Source organism: Atta colombica, unplaced genomic scaffold, assembly GCF_001594045.1.
Source record: "Atta colombica isolate Treedump-2 unplaced genomic scaffold, Acol1.0 scaffold216, whole genome shotgun sequence".
Classification (NCBI taxonomy): domain Eukaryota; kingdom Metazoa; phylum Arthropoda; class Insecta; order Hymenoptera; family Formicidae; genus Atta; species Atta colombica.
Window position 1 is genome coordinate 123,552 of NW_017259312.1, and position 22,570 is coordinate 146,121.

The 22,570-nt window shown below is 35.7% G+C and overlaps 1 protein-coding gene across 1 annotated transcript; it reads left to right on the forward strand.

The window, feature by feature from the left end:
- The first annotated feature begins 9,246 nt into the window (after nt 1-9,246).
- Nucleotides 9,247-22,131, forward strand: LOC108687774 (transcription factor glial cells missing-like). Its single transcript, XM_018193722.1, has 6 exons — nt 9,247-9,257; nt 16,143-16,245; nt 16,672-16,902; nt 17,655-17,924; nt 18,690-18,783; nt 20,792-22,131. The coding sequence occupies exons 1-6, from the start codon at nt 9,247-9,249 to the stop codon at nt 22,129-22,131; spliced, it is 2,049 nt and encodes a 682-aa protein (XP_018049211.1).
- Nucleotides 22,132-22,570: the final 439 nt, after the last annotated feature.

The following is a 22,570-nucleotide window of genomic DNA, read 5'->3' on the forward strand; positions in this document are numbered from 1 at the left end:
ACGGTAAAGACCGTAAGGCAATAACATAAGTAGTGACAAATCCAAAAAATTAATTTATTTCTTACTTCTTACTTATTTAAGTTTTTTGTGTGCCACATGCACAGTCTTTAAAATTCTTCTTAAGTATTATCTTTGTTTCAAAGATTTTTAATCGCACTCAGATTTTATTAACCATATAATATTTCTTATAATTAGTATATAATTAGTCTTTAGCGTGCGAATAAACGTGATAGATAATGAAGACTCATTCTAAGCGTGTAAGTGTGTGATGGTGATTAGTTACCGAGAGATAATGGTGGCTACATGGTGATAATATTTTCAAGGGGCTTGCGAAGCGACGTTTCCACAGTTAGATACGCGAATGGCACGAGCGCTGCTTTCCGAAGGACATGCATAGCGGACACGTGTCCACTAGGCTCGACACGTGGTTGCGGACGCCAGGTGGTCCTTTCGCCGTCATGTACCGTGTCGTTAAACGGCGATATCCTGATAAGGTTAACAGGCTGCACCGACGCGCCTCGCAAAGTGAGTTTTTCCGCAAGCTATCCGGCAGATCTAGATGGCACGTGATTTTCACGCTCTTTGAAGAATAAAAGCCATCAAGTCCAATAAAAAAAATTCTATTTGTAACCTTATATCTTTTATAGCGTTTTATAGCGAAGAACATTTGAAAACTCAAGATATATATTGTAGATACTTATGTAAAGTATAAAACACGTATATAAATACACGCATACCAAAAAAATACATGGCATATAAAATTATAAATTAAAATCTGTCCTGCAATCTGACCGTTTATATATTATTATAAATTATCTAAAGAGTTTAATTCAATAATATACAATTTGAAATTCAGATTCTCGCTAAATAATTTCTCAAAATTCTGAAGATAGGTTAGGTAATTTATAAATGTTACTTTATATCTAAGATTTCTTTTAATCCACTTATTTTTTTGAATAGTGAACTGCTGAATGTGCTTATTTTGCTCCTAATCTGGGGATTTCATGAAAGATGTGAGAGTATCGTGGGAGGCTGTGAGAAGGTCACTACGCGAAAAGCGAAAGCTTTAATCGTACGATGTGGGCGGCTTGACGAGCCAATAAGGCATGACATGACCGATCAGTTTACCTCTTCTGCCGTGAGCCGCGGCATTATTTTCCGACCACAGTTCCACTATCTTCCTATCTTTTCCGCAGAGTTCACACGAGTCAGCAACGGTGGAGCATCGTGAGGGGAGTGACGTTATATAATAGGGGATGATTGCCGTTTGACAAGCCCTTTTATGGCGCTTTTAATGCATCGCTGATAGAGAGATAGGGTTTCGCGGTAGTTACGTCGAACGTTGCGAAATGCATCTTATTTTTCCACCATTGTAATATTTTAAATCCCACTATGTTATTAAAAACATATTATCTATAGAATGGCAGTTATTAACAATGAAATTTGCAAGTATATTCGACTCTCAGTTCCATAAAAGAATATTTTTGTATCTAATATCGTAAGTGCAGAACATCTACATGAAAAAAACAATTTCGATAAAATATCTAAAAATTCAGCTAGATATAAATCTGAAATTAATTTTGTTTGAACTATCAAAATAATTATGTAGAATGCTTAAATATCAATTGCTAGAACGTTAAAACTTTCTGAAGCATTGTTAACGTTTAAGTGTCCTACATAATTATTTTGATGGTTCAACAAAATAATTTTCAAATCTACATCTAAGCAAATTTTTAAATACTTTAACAACTATTCTTTCTGTTCTTTTATAACATTTCAATTTATTATATTCAAAAAGTATCACATGCACATAAAAGATATCTCATTCATTTTAACAAATGTTTTTGTTAATATCCAATATATTGTAATAATATTTATCTAAATTTTACAAAAATTTTATGTAGAATGCTTTATAGAATACAAGTCTGCTACATAATGCTTAATTCTGAAATATAATGAAATAATTTTGAAACAATTAATGAAGCTTAATTTATATTATACATTAAAAGACTAAGAAAAATTTCTAAATCATTTATAATTGATCGTCCAAAAACTCAATTAATGCAATTTATGAGCTCTAACATCGTATGCTCCTTTCATTGAACGCGCTTCCATATAGAATTACAGTCAAGCAAATGTCTACCTCACCCCTCTACAGAAATCTGCTCGTCTGTCAGTACAGAAGATAATCATTTCACTTTAATAGACCGCGATCGGCCATTCATAGAGCCGACGTAAACGAAGTCGAGCGTTTCCTATCCAAAAGGGGCGCGTGCCAAAGGCGGTCAAAAATAGAAGGCTCTGATGGGACTGATTCTTTGCGGATACCAAAGCTTTTCGAGAACCAACTATTTTCGAAATATCTCATGTCGAGATGTATGATGATGTAGTGGCAATAACTTTTGAAAACTCGACATTGTTGGCCTTTCAGTTCAATCTTAATGTCTGGAACGTCAAACTGTTTTCACGAATAGTGTGGGTGTAATTGCAGTCTTATAGCTTCTGGATTAAATTCGCTTTGTGTTGAGAATGCGAACCTTTTCGCAGGACCGCGTGTTTTCTGCCTATCTTTGTCGAGTCGTGGCTCGTGCCTGCGTTTAAAAGAAGAATACCTAATCCATCATGAGAACTTGTTAAAGGCTATTGTCAATTTTAAGACATATTACAAACGTTAGAAAAGTTACAATTGCGGTCTGGCATTTTGTCGTGTCCAATATATTGTTAATAAATGCTTTTAATATATTTTTAATATATTATTAATAAATATTTTTGTGTTTCAATAAGCATTGATGAAATATCATCATTTTTTAATGTTACAATGTAATTGTTACGTGTAAAAGAATCGTCTAATCCTTTCTACCACGTTTTGCAATTTAAGATAAAATGGTAGGTTAAATTTTTTGGTTCTTACATAGCAAAGAAAATATAGACTATGATTATTAAATTAAGAAGTCATTTGTAAATCGATTCTCAACGGTTACAAGCGCATCGGTCGGATCCCTCGCGCTGAAAGGATTACAGGGTTGATTATTGACACGAAGGGTTGGTTGATCTTAGCTGGGCCCCTTTCGCGTCTGGTGACACCCTATATGTTTGAACACATTTGTTGATAACCCCTTTTGCAAGATACCCATCATATAGAATTACAGGGATTTACGAAGTACAAATAGAAGAAGCAGTAAGACTTTGGAGATGTGACTCTTTGAGTCTTATATCGTCGAACGATATTCCAACTGGTATTTCAATATTCGAGACCGATATTTGTGCGTCCACCCTGATGCTTATGTAGTAACGCGAACTATAGAATTAAACTGAGCAGCCCTTCATATGAAAGGAGGGGTGGTTTTTAAAAATTGTAAAATTTATATCGGCCGCGCGTGTCTAGTTTCCGTTGCGGAGGATCTTCCCCGCGGGATATCGGCCATTTTCGGACTTGAAGGGTCGAGTAAACGTTTTAATTTATGCGAAACCATTGCGTCGTAATGCTCGCGTGCATTCGAATAAAGTAACGGAAGAGACAGTCCTTTAACAAAAGGTTAGAGTTTCATAAGTGATCTAAAAAAAAAAGTGATCTCTTAGATCAAACACGATAATGTCTGTATTTCATTAATTTAAATCAATATTAATCACTACTTTTTATTAATATCAATTTTTAATAAGGCAATTTTAGTGAAGTTGTTTCATTCAAGTCAATCGCTTAGAATTATTTAATATTACGAATATAACTCTATACATATTTTTTCAGCTTTCGATAAAATCAAATAATATGAAATCATAGAATGTCTTTATATAATTTTTTATTATAATTTTCGATTCTGGAAATGTCAATTTTCGTTGAACTGAACATAATAAAAAATTTTCCGGTAAACCGCTCGATCACAACACGATGGCATGTATTTAGATGTATCTCGACCTCGCTGGCCAAGAAATAAATTCGAAGAAGAATAGAAAAGAAAAAAATCGGTCGAAATCGAGAAGCCAAAGATCCTACGCATGATAGTTGATCTATAAATAGGCTCATACGTGATATAACGCGTGTACGCCTATCGTGAATTCGCAGCTGAGAGCATACGGGTGCCCTAATGGGAGACTCTGTAATACGACGAAATTTCAGAAAAAAATGTATAATAGTGACCTACGAAAAAGAGACAGGTACGGAATTCTATAAATGCTCCCGTATCATGAAAAGATTCGACTTGGCGATAGGAGTAAGATATTTTTCCCTGCCTTTCACTCCGCTCCGCGAGAGCGGGCGCGCTCTTCGAGACCAATTTAAATCAATTTAACCTACCACCCCCTCCTTAAACGAGGCTCAATTGGCACACAATGAGAAGCCGGGAGTCCTTCGGTCAAAGGGAAACCAACATGTGGTACTTAAATCTTAAAACTTCCTACGTCGCTTCACGTTGTCCAAAAAAAAAAACGGACACACGACAATATTCTAGATGATCATTGAATTCTTTTCTACTAGAGATACGACATCATTCTATGAATTCCAAGAACATCCCCTTTTTCTCTGTCATTAGAAAATGCTATTAATCTCAACTTTAGTCATTGAAATCGTATTACTATCGCTACCTGACAGATAAGATTCTCGACATAATGTAATGAATGTGGGAGAATAGAAAGAAAGTGAGGGGAGCGTAAATATCATTCGTGTGAACCACAGACCTTCCAATTACGTAATTAAATGAGTCAAAATTAACAGAGAAAATCTTTCTATGAATCATTCTAGACATGTTTGATCTATACAAATTTTTTCTATCGATAAATCGTATGATCGCTTTATAAAAACTGAGATGAAAGAGTGTGATGAACCCTTTCCGTCTCCTTGTCGAAGTTAACCCTCTTGCGCACGCGTTTCCTGCCGAAGTGAAAGATGATTGGCCGGTGATTACGAAAACTTTTCGTCGTAGGTCGTATCGAGGCATATGTCGCAATGCCCTAAAGGATACACAGAGGGGTGGTTTTTTTCTTGATCTAAAGGGCGCGTTTTCCGGGGTAACATCGGTTAAACGCGGGGACAATGGATATCAATTTTTTTGAGGGCACGTTACAAAGCCATAATGTTTTCATAGTTTCCGCCGGCGGAAATCGCCGCCGAAAGAAAAAAAATTGAGATGCAAAGTAAACGCGAAAAGTAGTAATCTGACAAATATCAATGAATATTTTGTTCCGATTTAATTTCTCTATGTTTGTCAGCGGATTAATCTTCTGAAGTGCAACAATTGCAATAAACATGAATTTATGTATGTGTACGTTTATGTCAATAACGTTTTTCTGTCGAACGAGTTCGTAACCCCAACGATTTACAAAGCAGCCGGAGGATTGACTCGTGCTGAATGGATTATGGAGTTCACATCAGATCATAGAGATCTCGGATCCAGAAGGCAGCATCGCTTTGAAAAACCGGAAGCAGCCGGCACGAGTTCGGAGACGTGAGCGGATTACCGACGTTATATTCTTGTCATCTGGCTTTCAACCAGGTAAGAATCGCTGAAAAGAGTGATCGTCGGAAATGTAAATGAAATTGCATCACCAAACAGACGCAAGTTCCAGGATATATCTATAATAAATATATTTTAAACAAGTAGATATGCGGAAAAAATAGATTGCTCCAAATTATAACAAGAAAGGAAAGGTATGATCCCTCGATATAATGGAAATCAGAGGCTCATTAAGTAAGCATTGCACTTAAGGACGCGCGCACGTAGCTGACAGGTGACAGAATATTTAAAAGTTTAGAGAGAGGGGATGTAGTCTCCTCCTACACGTTGCTGGCTGAGGCACGCGACTAGCATTGTATGCAAATGCGAGGCAGATGCGGAGATAAGCCCGAAAATTTGACCTTCTCAAACGGTATGATATGTCGCCACTGCTTCGCAATTACTTATGAGATTAATTACGAAGAAACGAGAAAACAACAAGAAATAATTTTAATTCTCAATTGCACAGTTTTAACTTTTTATATAATATTTTGTTAGATATTTTGTAGAACATTTAAATAAACGAAAAAAATTCGTTTAAAAATGTTTAATAAAGAAAAATTTCACGAAGTGATAAGGCGAATTAATGGCTCGTCAGAAAAGGCTCGTAAAAATTATAATGGGCGCGATCTTTTCCTTTCTTTCACAATAATTCACAATAATTGTCTCGAGAGACAAGAGAAGAGAAAGAGAGAAAGGAGAAGAGAAAGAGAGAGAGAGAGAGAGAGAGAGAGAAAGAGAGCGGTTATATCGTGCGATCTCGCGGTGCGTTTATTACGTAGAAACGGCGGGACGCGACGCGACATCGCGAACGGGGAGATAGTGTCATGCACAGGAACGCACTCGCCGGTACACGCGAGCAGTATCTGTGTGCAAGTAACCAGAGTGTACTGTCACGGAAGCGTACAATAGGCCAGTTTCGGGGACAATAGCGGAGGCCGACAATCAAATCAGCTCGCTATCAGCCACCCCAACCCACCAACGTTTATCCTTTGATCCGCTCAGTCGTTCGCTCGCTCACTCACTCGCGCGGGGCAGCAAACACTCCTGATTGCACACCCTCTGTATTTAAACAGCCTCGAACTGTGTCTCTCTCCTCCCGCCATTGTCCCTCTCCACCCCGCCCGATTCCACGGTTCCTTCCATGTTTAATGGGTCTACAGAGGATGTGGGGGATGAGAGAGGAGAGAAAGGGATAGATAGAGCGAAGAGAGAACGTCATCCGGTGTAAAATGTTCCTGCGACATTCCAACTTTCAAAAATTGATCTTATTTAAAACGTTGTAATATATCAAAGGCTTGGAAAAATATAAGGGTAGTGTCTGATTTCTTCCAGATGACTTCACACAGCTAAAGATAGTTGTACATTTCACACACTGAGAAAAATTTCTGTTGAAAATAAACGAATTAGAAGATTTTAATCACATCAATTAGAATTCTAATTTTCTCAACTTTTTTTAATATACAATTATAATAGATTCAATTAAAAATTTTGATTTGTCCATTTTTAAGAATTCCAATTAATATATCAGGTATTTTTTCCAATGTATATAATATAATTATGAAAAATATGTAAAACATTAAAAAATTATTTTCCATTTTAGGAAATTGCTTCAATTCAAGCAGGATTAAACATGAAATGTGCATTATACATATAATCTAAAAATAAATATTTAGTTACTGAATTGTGCACGAGACGCTTCGGTTTCCATAGCAATGATGAAAATATCAAAAACCAGAAAGAACAACATTTTACAAACAGAAATTAAGGAATTTGGTCGAAAATTTCGTTCTACTTAGAGTTACATTTAAGAAACAAAAATTTATTTTTAGATAACCTAAGTCTATAGTTTTAACACCTGTATGCACGTGGTAGGAAGTAACGTCAGAAATATATTTTTATACGCACGTGTCAGAGTAAACGCATCAAATCGCACGTGCGAGCAAAGCGCGGAAGTTGATCGTCGGACACGATAAACTTCATTTTATAAGAGTGAAAAAATGAATATTATCTATATATATAAATTTAATTCAAAATTTTGGAAATACTGTGCAAAGTTACAAAGACCATTGTTTACACTATCTAGCATAAGATAAGAATTTCGAAAGCAACCTGACATGCCTCTGTATCGTCAGGCGACGAATATAGGAATTAGAGGAAGCTGTACAAAACGAACAGCAAAGATCACGAATCACATTCGTGATGTGTATAAAGAGAATAGACAACATTGAAACGATTGTTTCTAGCTTTCGAAAAGTTGAAGCGATATATCCGCGATGTCTGTCCTCTTTCTGGGTTGAGATCGCAACTTCAATTCCGAGGACGCGTTCACCTCGGCAGATATGTTTGCGTCGTGGGTTCGAGTTCGATCGGAGCGTAACGGGCCGTTGTCTTGGATGCGGGTACCTGGGGTTGGGGGAGGCAACGGGATAGGGAAGGTAGGAAATAGGAGGTTCCTGCAAGGGACACTCTATTGCCAGCTGATTACAAACTCAAGCCATTGCATCACACGATTAGTCAATTAATACTCGTTCTTTTATAATGAATATTGTATAATTCTGAAAATTAAATATTTTTGTTCGACAGACAATTAAAATATACAGTATTAAAATATCATTTGATCTATCGTCAAATGTTAAATAATTTTAGTGTAATTAACAAATTAAATACAATCTAAAAATAATTATAAACTATAAATAAGCTCGATTAAACTTTGTTACTATTCTATTCCTTCTGTAATTCCCTCACAAATAATTAATAAATAAAATATAATCTCTAATATTTAATAATTGTGAATTATAAATAAGTTCGATTTAAGCTTTGTTACTATTCCATTTGACATTTCTGTTACTCTTTCATAAATAATTAAGTTCGTTAAAATAAAACTAACATTACATAAAAAAGACTCTTTCTCTATTAAATTTTATTAATTTCTTCATAATCTATTTAATATTTGCAAATATATCACTTGCTTGTTTCACAGGTTAGAGGTGTGAAACTTCCAAAACTGCTATCATTTTCCGTGCAAATCTCGATGTATCGAAACAGAGCAGCCTTAGACCACGAAGTTCGAGAGAAATCCCGTTGCCACAGAGAGGAACCTCCTGTGATCGATTCCTCCGTGGGTCGAGAGGGGTTGCTATCGTCGATTAGGCACCCTCAAAAGGGAAGCAGTCGGCGATTGGTTAGCCACCGCCACTCCCATAGGCGGTGCCTGCCGACATATGGTGGCAACCACGGTATAACTCGCGTTCTGCCACGCACAACGTGTCTGGAGTCCAGCTAAGTTTCTACCGTGGTGGAGCTGCCTCAGTTCACGCAGCGACGTCGTGCCGCACGCATCGGCACGCACCTGTTCGTTCCGAAGCAAACGTCAAAATTGATCCACAGACGCCTGCGAGAATCTTGACTAAGTCACTTCTTGCTTACAACAATCCAGTTATAAGTAAAAAGGCCTAAGAAACGTCATTATATGCAATATGAATCTACAAGCAATTGTAAATTCATCAACTGTCAAAATGATAAATTATAGAAAAACTGATCATTTTCTATGATATCGTGAGGGTGATCGAAATGTTTGAAGATATAAAAAAACTGTCTTTAAGTGAAGTGCAGTCTTCTCGTGTTCCATCGGTGACCCGAAGTGGCGCGTTTCTGCAGTTGTGATAAATCAACGGAAGATCGCTCACAGTGATCGCGAATCATTTATTGTGGCTGATCAACAAAGCACCGAGATATCAATTACGAAACCGCATCGACTATGGTAGTTTTGTAAGTATCTACGTTTATCCAATTTATTCAAATGTATAATTTCCCTTAATCGAACCGAGAAAATGGCATATCTAGTTTAATTGATCCACACGAATCATTTATTTCTTCATTTATATTTTTCATACGGATTATAAGAAGTCGGTTTTATCGATCTATCAATTTTTTCTTACTTTCTTCTCTCGTTTTGAATTAAATTTCAACCCTATGAGACACGGAGCTTCAGCAGATTTGATAAATGCAAAAAATTAGTAACTTTTACGCTTGTCATCGATTTCTCTTCCTTCAGATAGTGAGAGAAATTCAGCTACTATCTAATCAATGGGCGTTCTGCGGGTCTCCCATTGGTGTGTGGGCGTTATCACGAGGCCTGATTGGACGCTAGGTGTTCTAGAAACCCTTCGTTTACACATGCGCGCCTCATCGAGCCATGCACGACCATTCGTGCGCGCGAGCAGTCACTTCTTCGGTATTTTTAATTTATCAAAAATGCTTTCTGTCGTTATTTCATTTTTACTTTTTCTTTTATTAAATAGCTCATATTCTCAAGAAAAAGTAACAATAAAAAAATCCTTATTGCACAACATACTTACACTCTAAATCATAGAACAATGTAAAGATAAATTAATATTTCTATTTAATTATTCTACATAATATATTAACTCTCTATCTGCAATTACATTTTTACTCCGTCTCAATCTAAATCTTTTTGTCCAGCCCAAGTTTTTTTGCAGTTTTAACCAACTGTTTTAACTATCAAAAAATGTAGAAAAATTCAGGATTAATTTTCAACATGGATCACTTTTCTCTATTACATTATCAAACAATTTTTAACTTGATTTTATTTAATAAAAATTGAAATTTAAGCAAGAATGACAAAACTTAATTTCGCTTGTATAAAAAAAGATTCAAATTGCAAAAAGTTAATAATTTCCATTTCTAATTTGACTCCAATATTATGATATAAGCTTTTTCCGATTTATATATTAAGAATTGCTCAAGGCAAATTCTTTACGATCTTCTCGTTCGTTGTATTACTCAAGACAAAAGGACAATCCAGGATTCCAAATTGGAGAGGTGGCAGCCGTCTGGTCGGTTTGTGAAAACCGATTAAGGATATACTACTGCCTCGCCATTGATCACAGCCCAACACCTTGAAGACAGATTAAACGAATGTCCGCGAGTAAGACGATCCCCCTTTATCTCGAATCTCGAGAACGCTCTCTTTCTCTCTTTCTGTTCACCGCTCCAAGAAACCCTTTGAACCCGCGGTACCTTCGTGAGCCCCACCCCCGTCGTGAATCCTTTTGTGTCATGGTAACCGAATAGAAGCTGACAGTTGATCCGCGATTGTTAATTCAATGATAGTATGTAGAATAGGACAAAATGACATTCAAAATTTTGAATTACTTTTAGAGAAACATTCTTTCATTATTTTAATATCATCGACGATGTCAAATCAAGCATGAATTAATTATAAGGTATAATTTTATGATCTAAAAAATTGCGATCTCATTGTGATAAATTCGTGCAAATTTTTAAATTAAGATTTTCAAGTTAGCTGTTTGTCAATATACCGCGACATTAATTGCATAAGATGACCCATGTGCTTCTTTAAATTTGGCGCATTGAACCAATTGTACTCGCATCCTTCTCTTTCTTATTAGGGTATCGGGATTAACGCGATCTACTGAATATGTTCTTGGAGCGTACGGAATCAACAAAAAGTCGAATTTACAAAAATCCAGCCTGACCGGTTTTCTTTCGTTCTATCGCATTTCATTGAGCCTCAACATGTTTTGCTCAATTTTTTGTGCCATCTCCCAACTGCTCCGTCCTCTGCTATTCGAGATTACACGTGGATAGACTGTCTTCGCAAACAAATGGATATTGCAAAGATTAATATCAGCGTAAGCAAAATAACAAGCAAGTGAACATAAACAACTAATAATCGGTTTCATCAATTAGAGTGATCAGTTTAACGATATAAAAAATGATATAAAAAATTGTAAATACTCTCTTTGAATTATTTATTATTTCATAAAATATTTCTTCATTTTTTATTATGTAGTTATGTATTAAACAGATTTTCATCCTCAAAATCGATATAAGAAAATATAGATTTTTTACGCGATTGATTAAGCGATAAATTTTTAATTCAAAAAGATTCAATTTAACATCGTTAAAGAATAACTACGTTCAGCAGAAAAAATAGTTTTGCAACTGTTGTAAAATTCTTTATCATGATTGTCCTTAGTCTCTCATTGGATCTAAATGTATAAACTAATATTATCATATTAAAGAATCTTATAACAGTTGCAAAGCGGTTTTTTTTTCTGAACGCAGTCAATGCTTTCTGATCGATTAATTACACGAACTAAATTAATTTATCCAATTGAACAATTTTTTTCTCGGTGAGAGAAAATAATGAACATCACTTGATGTTCATTGAATTATCTCACAGAACATTAAATGCAATTCAAGTGATTTGACTCCTGTTAATTAAGTAAAAATTCAAAAAGGCATCGAGTACTTATCGTAAGCTTATTGTTTCAAAAAAAAAAATAATGTTGTTAATGCAATGTTGTGTAATGTAAATTATTAAACTATCAATACATAGATTAATTATACACTTTTTCCGAGAAATAAATTCACAACTGGAAGAATAAAGAAAAAAAATTATTAAAGATAGCTTAGAATTTTATGAATTTAACATCCTTAATTCTTCACATTCTTTTTAACTCAGAATAGAAACTTTTGTTTAAACATTAGTTGTATATAATTATATTATATATAATTATATATAAAATTTTGAATTATTTTACATTTACATTTTGAATTATTCACTGCAATAAATAATTGTTTTTGTACAATCATGAGAAGTATTTTTACATATTAATTTTATTTTAAATGTGAAGTAGAATGCAATAAAATACGATAAAAGATTAAATATAGGCAGGTTGTAAATTAATATAAATGAATGGAGCATAAATTACGATATGGGTAATATAATTATCGACGGTGTCTTCATATGGACAATGCAATCGACAACACGAATTAAAAGCGCGAGGAATTAACTTGTTTAGAAGCGCGAGATTAACTCGCGAGCTAATCTCGCGGAAAGATTCAGACGTTAGCTCTGTTACGAGCAAGAACGGGCATAGATATCGCAGAGTAACGAACAAGGGTGAAAGGAAAAAGAGGATGGAGAAGAAAATGAGAGAGAAATCAGGAGACAAAAGAGGAAGAACGAAGTGAGTGAGTAAGTGAGTGAGTGAGTGAGAGAGTGAGTGAGAGAGAGAGAAAGAGAGAGAGAGACAAAGAAGGAAATAGGAAAGGATAGAATGAGAAATTTCTTCTTCCTTTTCACGGTGTGCCCTTCGTGATATTTTAGTGGCCTTGTCGCGCGGCGCGTATCTACCTTAATATCTGAAATTCTGAACGTGCACCCACACCACCGACGCGAGATGTCCCCTTCTCTTTCTCTTTCCCCCTTCGTTTCTTTCTGCATCTTTCTCTCACGACATGACAGTACGCCAGAATGTACGCGTGTGTTCACACGCGTGTGCGTACGTCTTCGGCTTCGAATAATCTCGGCGCAGCATCGTCCGCCGATGTATCATCTTACTCGGTGCTAAAGGCGATGACTTTATCACCGATCCGGGCAATCATTCACCTATGCTGATTCTTTTCTCTGTTAAAGCTATCCTCTTCCCCTGCTATCCTCCTCCCTTCCAGTTCAATTCTACTTTTGCCGTTTCTACGAAAAGAGAGAGAGAGAGAGAGAGAGAGAGAAACGTTGACGTAATGTATAGTAAACGCACCTCGCGTGTCTTCTTTTCACTATGCATAAGGAACCATCAAAAAAGAATGACAGAATTATCACTTGGTACAAAGCAAGAAGAATACTTTCTTCTTTGGAGTCGATATCATCGAAATTTCACGAGAAATTATTTTTCTATAATTAATAATTAAGTAATTGATTTTTTATTTTTCTGTAATTGATAATTAAAATAAATCAGTAATGCAAACTAATATACCGATATTCGATGGCATGATAATATATTGTGTATATTATTAACAATAATTGACAATTACAGACGTTTCAATCACAATTTAAATTCTTATTCAGTAACAAGGTTCACTACAGGGTTTGAATTTAAAAAAGACATGGACTAGAACTGTTATATCTTCTTATTAAATCGTGACTCCTTTATCCTGTATTTATTTATGATTCTAATAGTAATAAACACTCATTTGTCCCGACGCTCTGTATTAATTAAGCTTCGAAACAAGCGTTTTATCAGATACAACAAATTACTTATATCATGCAACAAATTACTTATATCATTCTTTATTTAATCTAGACATTATTAAACGAAATATGTCAGACAATAAATGCCCGCGCAGCATACCGGTATCATCAAAATCACGAAAAATTATTGTTCTACAATTAATAATTAAACAACTGGTTTTTCTATATAACTGATAACTAAAATCTATTTCATCACACGGATCATCCCATGATGCAAGCAAAAATATAATATTTATATAATACTTTATTTTAAATCAATAAAACAAGCAAGTAAAAATTGACGTTAAATATATACACGATAAGGCAATGTGCAATGGAAGAAGTCAAGAAAGAAGTCATTCCGCCAGTCGTTTCTGATGCCGCGATTAACGATGCAAATGATCGCTATCAGAAATCTAGACGAAATATGTCAGGCGATAAATGCCTGCGTGTCGAATCGAGAGGCGCAATAAACATACTTTACACGATTGGCGGTCACTGCAATTGGAACCGCGGCTCCTCGACAGTGATCATGTCAGCATGAAGAAGGTTTCATTCAGGTGGTTCGCATCGTTGAAGACGCGACTCACGGGCGATGAAACGTTCTCGAGTAGGTGTTCCAGGATCGTAAACGTCCGACTATGAACGCGACTCGATAAAACCGACGGAAACGATGCGTGCATGCACCTAACGCGTAACCTGTGCGAGCACCGTAGGAGGCGCAGAAATCCTTTCGAAATCCCGTTCCTGACGAACATACATGCGACAAGTAAATTCAAGTGAATGAATATACAAGTCTGCTCGCAGATTTGCGATACCTAAAATTAACAGGACCGAGGAAATCGAGTCTGGCGAGTGTCTGACATTTATTCAAGTTTCAAGAGGTATTAATCAAGTTACTCTATTGTATTATAAATATCATCCCTACATGGAAAGAACGATTTTGCTGAAATACCTAAAAATATAAATCTGAAAATAATTTTATTGGACAATTAAATTTATGTAGAAAACTCAAGCAATAGTGCAAAAAATTTGAATCTTCTAACAAATTTGTTGAGTATCCTACATAATTATTTTGATCGTCTAATAAAATTATTTTCAAATCTATATTTAACTATTTATTAATTATTTATATACTTCAGCAAAATCGTGTGAGATGATGAAAATTATTTAATTTTGATCGCAATCCTTTCATATTTATTACGAAAATCCCTCAATTACTCATTAATTGTACATCAAATTGTGCATGATATTCTGTATACTCTCAAAGCACCTCTCTCGCAGAGATCAAAACTGTGAAAAATCTATTTGAGATGTGATATACGATCGGGAGGTCGTTGCACACTCGGTTGCAACTCGAGGAGTCCTCGCATACCGTAATGCCGCCACAGATCATAAGCGCAGACTTTAATGTCAACGGGGGAAAGGCAGGAGCTGGTTTGTGAGCTGACGTGAAGATACACTTATAAGAGGATTTATACACAAGTGTTTCTTGCGCCGCTTGGGAAAGAGAGACTGTGGCGACAAAAACCATTTAGGGCACAAAGATTAGCTAAATGTTCAGCCTTATTAATACATGCAAAAGAACGAATTAATCAAATGACTGCGCTTTCGCATGACTTCTTGTATGAACTTTCATAATTTATGTTAAATTCCCGCAAAAAAACTGACGTCTAAACTGTTAAATTGATTGTGTTCAATAGAAAAAGCAGTTTTGCAGAAGTAACATATTTGAGATTTCTATATAATCATTTTAATGATAACTCTAACAAAATTATTTTTAGATCTGCAAGAAAGTCGTTCTTTCTGTCCTTATGATTGGTTTACATTTTTAGATTCATAAAAAGTTAAAAACAAGAATTTAATCATATTAAAAAATCTTAGAACAATTGTAAAGCTGCTTTTTTTCTGCTGAACGCACACGCAGCTATTATAAATAAATAAGAACCAATAAGATTTATTTGCACGTGAAAGTTGTGAAACAAAGAAAGATATAACTTTTTCCAATCGATTACTGATTATTATTATTGATTAACATTAATTAATGTTAATATTACTCCAGTTATTAATAAATTCGTCTGCACAAGCACATTTGATAAATTCTTTTCGTGCACAAGCATATTTGATGAATTAAATGTTCGATTATCTGTGAAGATAAATGTGCGACCGCAGACACGATATACCGTCGACAAATTTCAAGGGTAGCTATAACGACTATCGAGAATTGATCTTTCACACCTCGATCTGATCGCAATGGATGCTAGGATTCCGGAAAGTACACTGAACGTGTTTCATGTCGCGCCGTACCACCCACGAACTCCCATAAGTATCGCGCGAAGTACAGCTGGATATGCACCATAAATCGGGATTTTATCCTACTGTTGCCGGCCAATTGCGTAATATTAAATTAGTCTCAGAATTCGATTCCGGACAATTTGCAAAGTCATAAGGTCGATCCTCGGTCGTAACAAAATCTCTCGCGGAACAATGATGCCGATTTGAATCGATATTGGATCTATTGATTGTGACGATGCAAGATTTAAAAGTCTGAAGTAATTTATACTTATATTTTATTAAAAATATTCTCTTTGCAGGAGTCGCGTGGGGTCGCCGACGATGTCAGCGACTGTCGCCGGCAACCAACAGCAACATCATCCTCATCAAGAGTGGGACATAAACGATTCGAACGTTCCAAGGGTAAGTTTCTTCTCTCGAATCCGACGAATTGCCGGGCAAATATCTACTTCCTAAAGCCCATTCTACAATTGCGTAAGCGTAAGTGATTGTGACTGTAAGAATTGACCAGTCAAATATGAGGAGTGATTGATCAATTTTTACAACTGCAATCACTTACAATTATGTAATTGTAGAATGAGTTTAAAGAGCTCATAACGGGAACAACATGTAATAAATTATAAGACAATTATAAGAAATTGATCAATCACAGTCGAATATGAAGAGAATCGACTCTGATTGATTAATTTCTTATATTATTTTACGATTTACTACACAATATTATTCCCATTATAGGCGATTCATAAAACGTGTCTACAAATCCCGCAAAAGATTCAATAAAATCACATCCTTGCGAATGCCATGATCTCAAATAGGATTTTGATTCAGGTAGTAGAATACGATTCCTGGTGCGAATGGGCGGACGGACATGTGAGGAGAGTCTATGGACCGGATTGCGAGGAAGCAAGGAGGCACGCCTCCGGTTGGGCGATGAGAAACACTAACAATCACAACGTAAGCATTTTGAAGAAGAGTTGCCTGGGCGTTCTGGTGTGTTCGCAGGAGTGCATACTGCCCGGCGGTGGAAGGGTTCACCTCCGACCGGCGATCTGCGATAAGGTGAGCGAAGCGCATAACGGAACGATAAACATAAATCTCGACTCGATAATAAATGTAAATTGCGCTCGCACGATAGTCACACACGTTCGCCGGCATTCTTGTCGCGACGCAAAATTCTGTCCGCTTGTCTGCGACGCGTTACGTCTTGTTAATAATCGAGGGAGTAATTCAAAATTATTTACGCGAGTCTGCAAATAAATCTTGGACGCTGTTAATTTTCTTGAATAAGAGATCAAAAGTCAATCGGATTTACACAGATAAGATGAATCATAATAATATCATAGGATGTCTTATCATGATTATTCGTTACTTATAAGTAACAAATGAAGTCATGATGAAAGAGAAAGAGAGAAAAAGAGAAAAAAAATATCCTTATAATATCATTATGGTTTCTATATTCTATATTTCTATGTTCCAATTTACTGCCAATGCTAAAAATCTATAATTTACGTGCACTCAATAAACACAGCATTAAGAGATATATTTTGTATACGTGACAAAGTTTTCTTAATTTTTAATTAAAACAAAATTAAAAAATTTTATTGTTCTAATCAAAATTTGATTTTATTGTAGTGTGTTATATAACATATATGTAAATATACATCGTTTACATATCTGTATTATATAGCCGTTACATTTATGATTTACTATGAGTACTGATAGTGAATTTTGGAATACTGCAACCTGTTTACCTGGATATCAACAATTCAATTTTTCTTTGTATTCAATACACGCTTCAACTTTGTCCGCAGGCCAGAAAGAAGCAACAGGGCAAACCGTGCCCCAATAGACAGTGCACCGGTCGTTTAGAGATACTATCGTGTCGCGGTCATTGCGGTTATCCCGTGACGCACTTTTGGCGGCACACGGAGCATGCGATTTTCTTCCAAGCCAAGGGCCAGCACGACCATCCGCGACCGGAGGCGAAATCTACATCGGAGGCGCGAAGAAGCGTGGGTGCCGGTAGGAGGGTCAGAGGATTGGCAGTGCTTTTAGCGAGAGAGGCCGCTCTAGGCTCCAAGGTAATTTTATATGCGATCAAAGACGTAAGCTACTTCAAGTAAAAACAAAAGAGAATCATAATAATATTATAATACATTATTATGATCTTATTTACAAGTTCATTTACAAGTTCATATTCAAGTGACAAATGATGTCATGATGACGTTCTATGATATTGTTATGACTTAATTATACGTGTTCTACCTGAGACATTTGGAAACATTCGAATGTTCACGTATCATTTTCTTCTTATTGTTCATCTAATATTAAACAAGAGATCTGTTTTATAGTTGAACTAGTTGCACACTTTTTGTACTTAAAGTGGAATGAGTATCTGTAATAATTAATATTTGACAAAAGCAAGAAGTTCTAGCTACGACAATATGTGATAAAAGAAAGTTCTAGCTAATGGAGTTCAGTGCAGCAATAAAAATAAACCTAATCATAAAACAATACAATAGATTATGGTTTCCGAAAATGTTATAATTAGCAATTCTTTTATCTTCCTCCAATTTCAGGATTAAATATTGATTTGATATATTTTTTCAAATTATATCAATCGGATAATATTTGAATTTCTTGATATAATTTCTTAATTATTTAATAATTTAATTATATATTGCAAAATATTTTACACTTAATTTAATTGTACAAGAAAAGAAAAAAATGACTCTCACCGTAATGAAGAGACTGAACTAAATCTTACAATCTGTGGCCGCGCCTTCCTGCAATCAATGAAAAGTCACATTTAATGAACAAATTACAATGAAATGCATATGTTACAGTTAATGTCACTGAGAGGAAGTAAAAGATCAAGCACGGATACGCTCGAGCAGTCATCGAGAACGACGCAACCACCTCCATTGATCTCTGATAAAGGTTATTACTTTATATTTGTTCTTTGTTATCACTTCCAAAATGTAACATTAGGTGTCTAATTAATCTCTATTGAATTATAAGAGCATCAATTGCTCCGACATGTATGTATGTATTTTTCTTTCTCATAAGACGACGACACAATCATACATACAATTAACTGTAAACGAGATGGCGCTAGCGAACAGATACCTGCGACAGAAACTGCAGACGCGTGGAAAATTGAGAATCTGAAGACGAGATATTTTATTTTTTGTAACACACTCTCAAATTAAAATTCTTTAAATCTATTTGAAATTAGTCAAAGCACACAATTTTATCCATTTACTTTCCTAAATCCTAATTTGTAAAATATCATTTTTTATTTACAATTATCGAAATCTTGATAAAAAATGAAGATTGGAATATAATCGAATGTAAGACGAGAGAAACAGAAGTAAACAAAGTTTCTAAAAAGCAAAAAATGAGTCAATGAAAAATTGAGAAATATAAAAAAGTAAACGCCTTTTCGTTATCTCAATTTTTGCCTGCTAGAAGTTTCGCTTCTGTTGCTCTCTTACATTGGACTTGTGCTGAGATTTTTATTTGCGCCAAGAAATATTTTTGATTAAAAATTTACAGAGAATTTATTACGAAGATTAAGACTGTATTATGAAACATCTTGTAATCGAATTCTACACTTAAAATATTTAATTTAAGGTATCTTTTCATACCGATGCTCGATGCTCATTTTCGGCATTAAAATAAATCACGTGATAGAAATTGACGAATATCAAATATTAATTTTGATCACATGACCTGTTGCTGAAAATGAGCATCATAGCGTCAGGTAAAAACTCAGCCTCATATTCAAGTAATGAACTTAATATTGAATTTTCGTAAACACAAGTAAAGAAAAAGAAACAAATACTCACTGAACGTCGTCGTTCTGTCAAACGTTCTTGCAGCATCAGCTCCGGATGATGTTTCACATTGAACACATACTATTTCACAAAACAATTTTACATTAATTAAAACCAACCGATGCAACGCTTTATTCGCGAACGATCTTTTCGAGATTGTCAAGAAACACGCCGTGACGCAACAAGTGACACTCGAAAATTGTAACCTCGATTTTCGCGAGCCGCAACTGTCATTGCGAAATATTAAACGAAGTATCGCGTTCACTGCACTCGTCACAGAAACGGAAGCGGATTCTTTAAAATTTATTGCTTCTTAAAACCATACTCGTTCGTTTTCAAATCGAAAGATTACAGATTTGACTTCGCCGACCACTCAACAAATGAGCTACGAAAACGCGCGAACTACATGCGTTACTACACGCATACCAACTTAGATTGCTACAGCGGCCTGTGATTGGCTAGCTTTAAATCCTCGCATTTCAAAAACTACCGCGTACTTTGAACAAAGATAACATAATTGAGTAAACACAACGACTTTTATCAGTCAGTTTCTCTGCTGTAATATCTCGAGTCAAATTTTGGGAGTCTGTACATAAAATGCATTGAATTTTGATAAAATTTCAATTTTCAACTTGCAAAATTTATTACTATTAAAATCAAATCTGCAGTAAACCGCGGAAATTGCACTTACTCGCCTACTTCTTATAAATTGTAATTGGAGAATGAAAAATAAATTGTTATTTACATATATCATAAATAACAATTATTATATGTTTTATTAACTCTCTTTGCAATCTGGATCTTTTTTGACACAAGCAGAATTTCACTTTGAATTTTCATCTTTATTTTGCTCAATTTTAATTGTTATTAAATTAAAAACTTGAATTAAAAAATCACTTAGTAATATAAAGAGATATTAAAAATAACTCCGAATATTTTCACATTTTTATTTAAAAACCTAGAATAGTAAAAAAAACTTGAGTTGAACAAAAGAACTCAAATTAAAAAAAAAACAAAGAGTGTAAAAAATATGATTGCAGTAGACGAAGGGTTAAAAAATTATATGTTTTATTAATAATAAATTTCGAATAATAATAAAATTATTGTAGGATACTCATGTTCGTGCCCGCCCTTCGAGTGCATGTGCTCGCTGCAGACGAATGTACCGTCGTATCCACAGTCTCATCATCATCAAACAACGATATATCCTCAACAGTTGCCTCCCACAGACGGACCTTATTGGCTGCAGGATGTTCCGCCACAAGAAAACCCCGTTGGTTACTGTTTGCCAAATCAGGTTCCTCAAGAAGCGTCTTATGGCGACTTTCCACCTTTCACAGGCGATCTCTTTCAACCGGAAGAAATCTTTCAACTGGATCAACCCTTGAGGCCGGATTTTTCAGCGAATCTCCAGGACGTAGCTCGTTCACCCCCAACTTTACTCGACCTCGGCAGCGGAACCATTAAGTACGAAATGAAACAAAATCAAGATCAGGGTTACTGGAACCAGTTTCTCAGCGAAGACTCCAGCAGCAGTCACCTGAGTCTGCCTCAGGATGAGAGACTCCATTTCGCCAACTTCGAGCCTGAGAAAGTCTCTAACGGCTTTACTTCCAGGCGAACGATGCATCAGCATCATTATGTTCAAGAAAAGAATCAAAATCAGCCCGCAAGCAACGTTTTGAGCTACCAAAATTATCCCCGATCGCAGAGTCAAAAAGGTTTTATCGATGGAAACACAAAAGATGAACATGAGCAATCTTATTGGCCTCAAGATCAACAAGATAACAGACTACATTTGGAAAATTTCGAAGTCAAGGAGGAAGATCTCTTATCTTCACGTAGAGAAGTCGAGTGCTACAAGAACAGTTGTCAACCTCCGATGGTGAGCAGAACGGAATACAGCCTCTATCAAAAACCGAAGAGTGAAGATCTACAGGAGACAGTGCGACGCAACTGTAGCCCCGAAAGCAAACCGTATCATCCTTTCGATAGTTATCACCAAATGTTCGAACACGGTGATGCTAAAAACCAGCCACATAACCGCGTCATTCATCAAAATTCGATCCGGACGAATCTGGACGAAAGACTTCAGAGTTGTTACGGCAATCAAGAGACATCGGAAACTACAGAAAAGCTGTTTCACAACTCTGGCATAGCGGAAACGTCGGTTCAATCTCGAAATAGTCCCGAATCCTTCTTCTATCCCAGCAATGAACGTTGTCATTACACCTGTGAGATCCTTGAACGGGTGCCACAGATGATGAGCGCCGGACCGGCTCACGGAACAGTTAACAGCTACAGCGATCCGGCTACCACTGACTTGGATTTGCCGCCCTTTGTAGATTATACACTAGTCGGGATGCTGTGCAGCTCCACGGACGAGGAGACGACGAACCTGCTGCCAGGATGTCCTCAGGACTCGCACAACTACATTCCTCATCATTAGAGAACATTCTCGCTGCTCCTTTATTCATTTGTATTATATAAATAAATATAATATAGTGTTGCACTTTCTCTCCGAACTGACAGACCTGTTTATTTGCACATAATTTATTAAATTACTGCAAAAGTTGTTTTTCCATCAATTTTTCTTTGAATATTAAAGTAGTATTGAAGATAATCAGAGCTTTCCAAAAAATATTATCGAAACTACATTTTGTATCCGTTTAATACATCTGAAAGTATTTCACGAGATTTCTTCGATCAGATTTAACATAAGTTTCAATAATCGTGGAAGGTGGAAAAAGAATGAGAATAGAACCGAATGTAGCTTGGAAAAAGGTCACAAGATTTATTTGCAACTGATTTATTCGTAACAGATACTCTCACGATCACAATTGTTATGTATGTATGCAATATTAATATTATTATTATTATTATTATTA

What these genes read in the sequence shown, in the direction of transcription:
- LOC108687774 (XM_018193722.1), top strand. An exon ending in GACCGGCGATCTGCGATAAG is followed by an intron (nt 16,903 to 17,654) that starts GTGAGCGAAGCG and finishes CTTTGTCCGCAG; the next exon opens with GCCAGAAAGAAGCAACAGGG. An exon ending in AGGCCGCTCTAGGCTCCAAG is followed by an intron (nt 17,925 to 18,689) that starts GTAATTTTATAT and finishes CATATGTTACAG; the next exon opens with TTAATGTCACTGAGAGGAAG.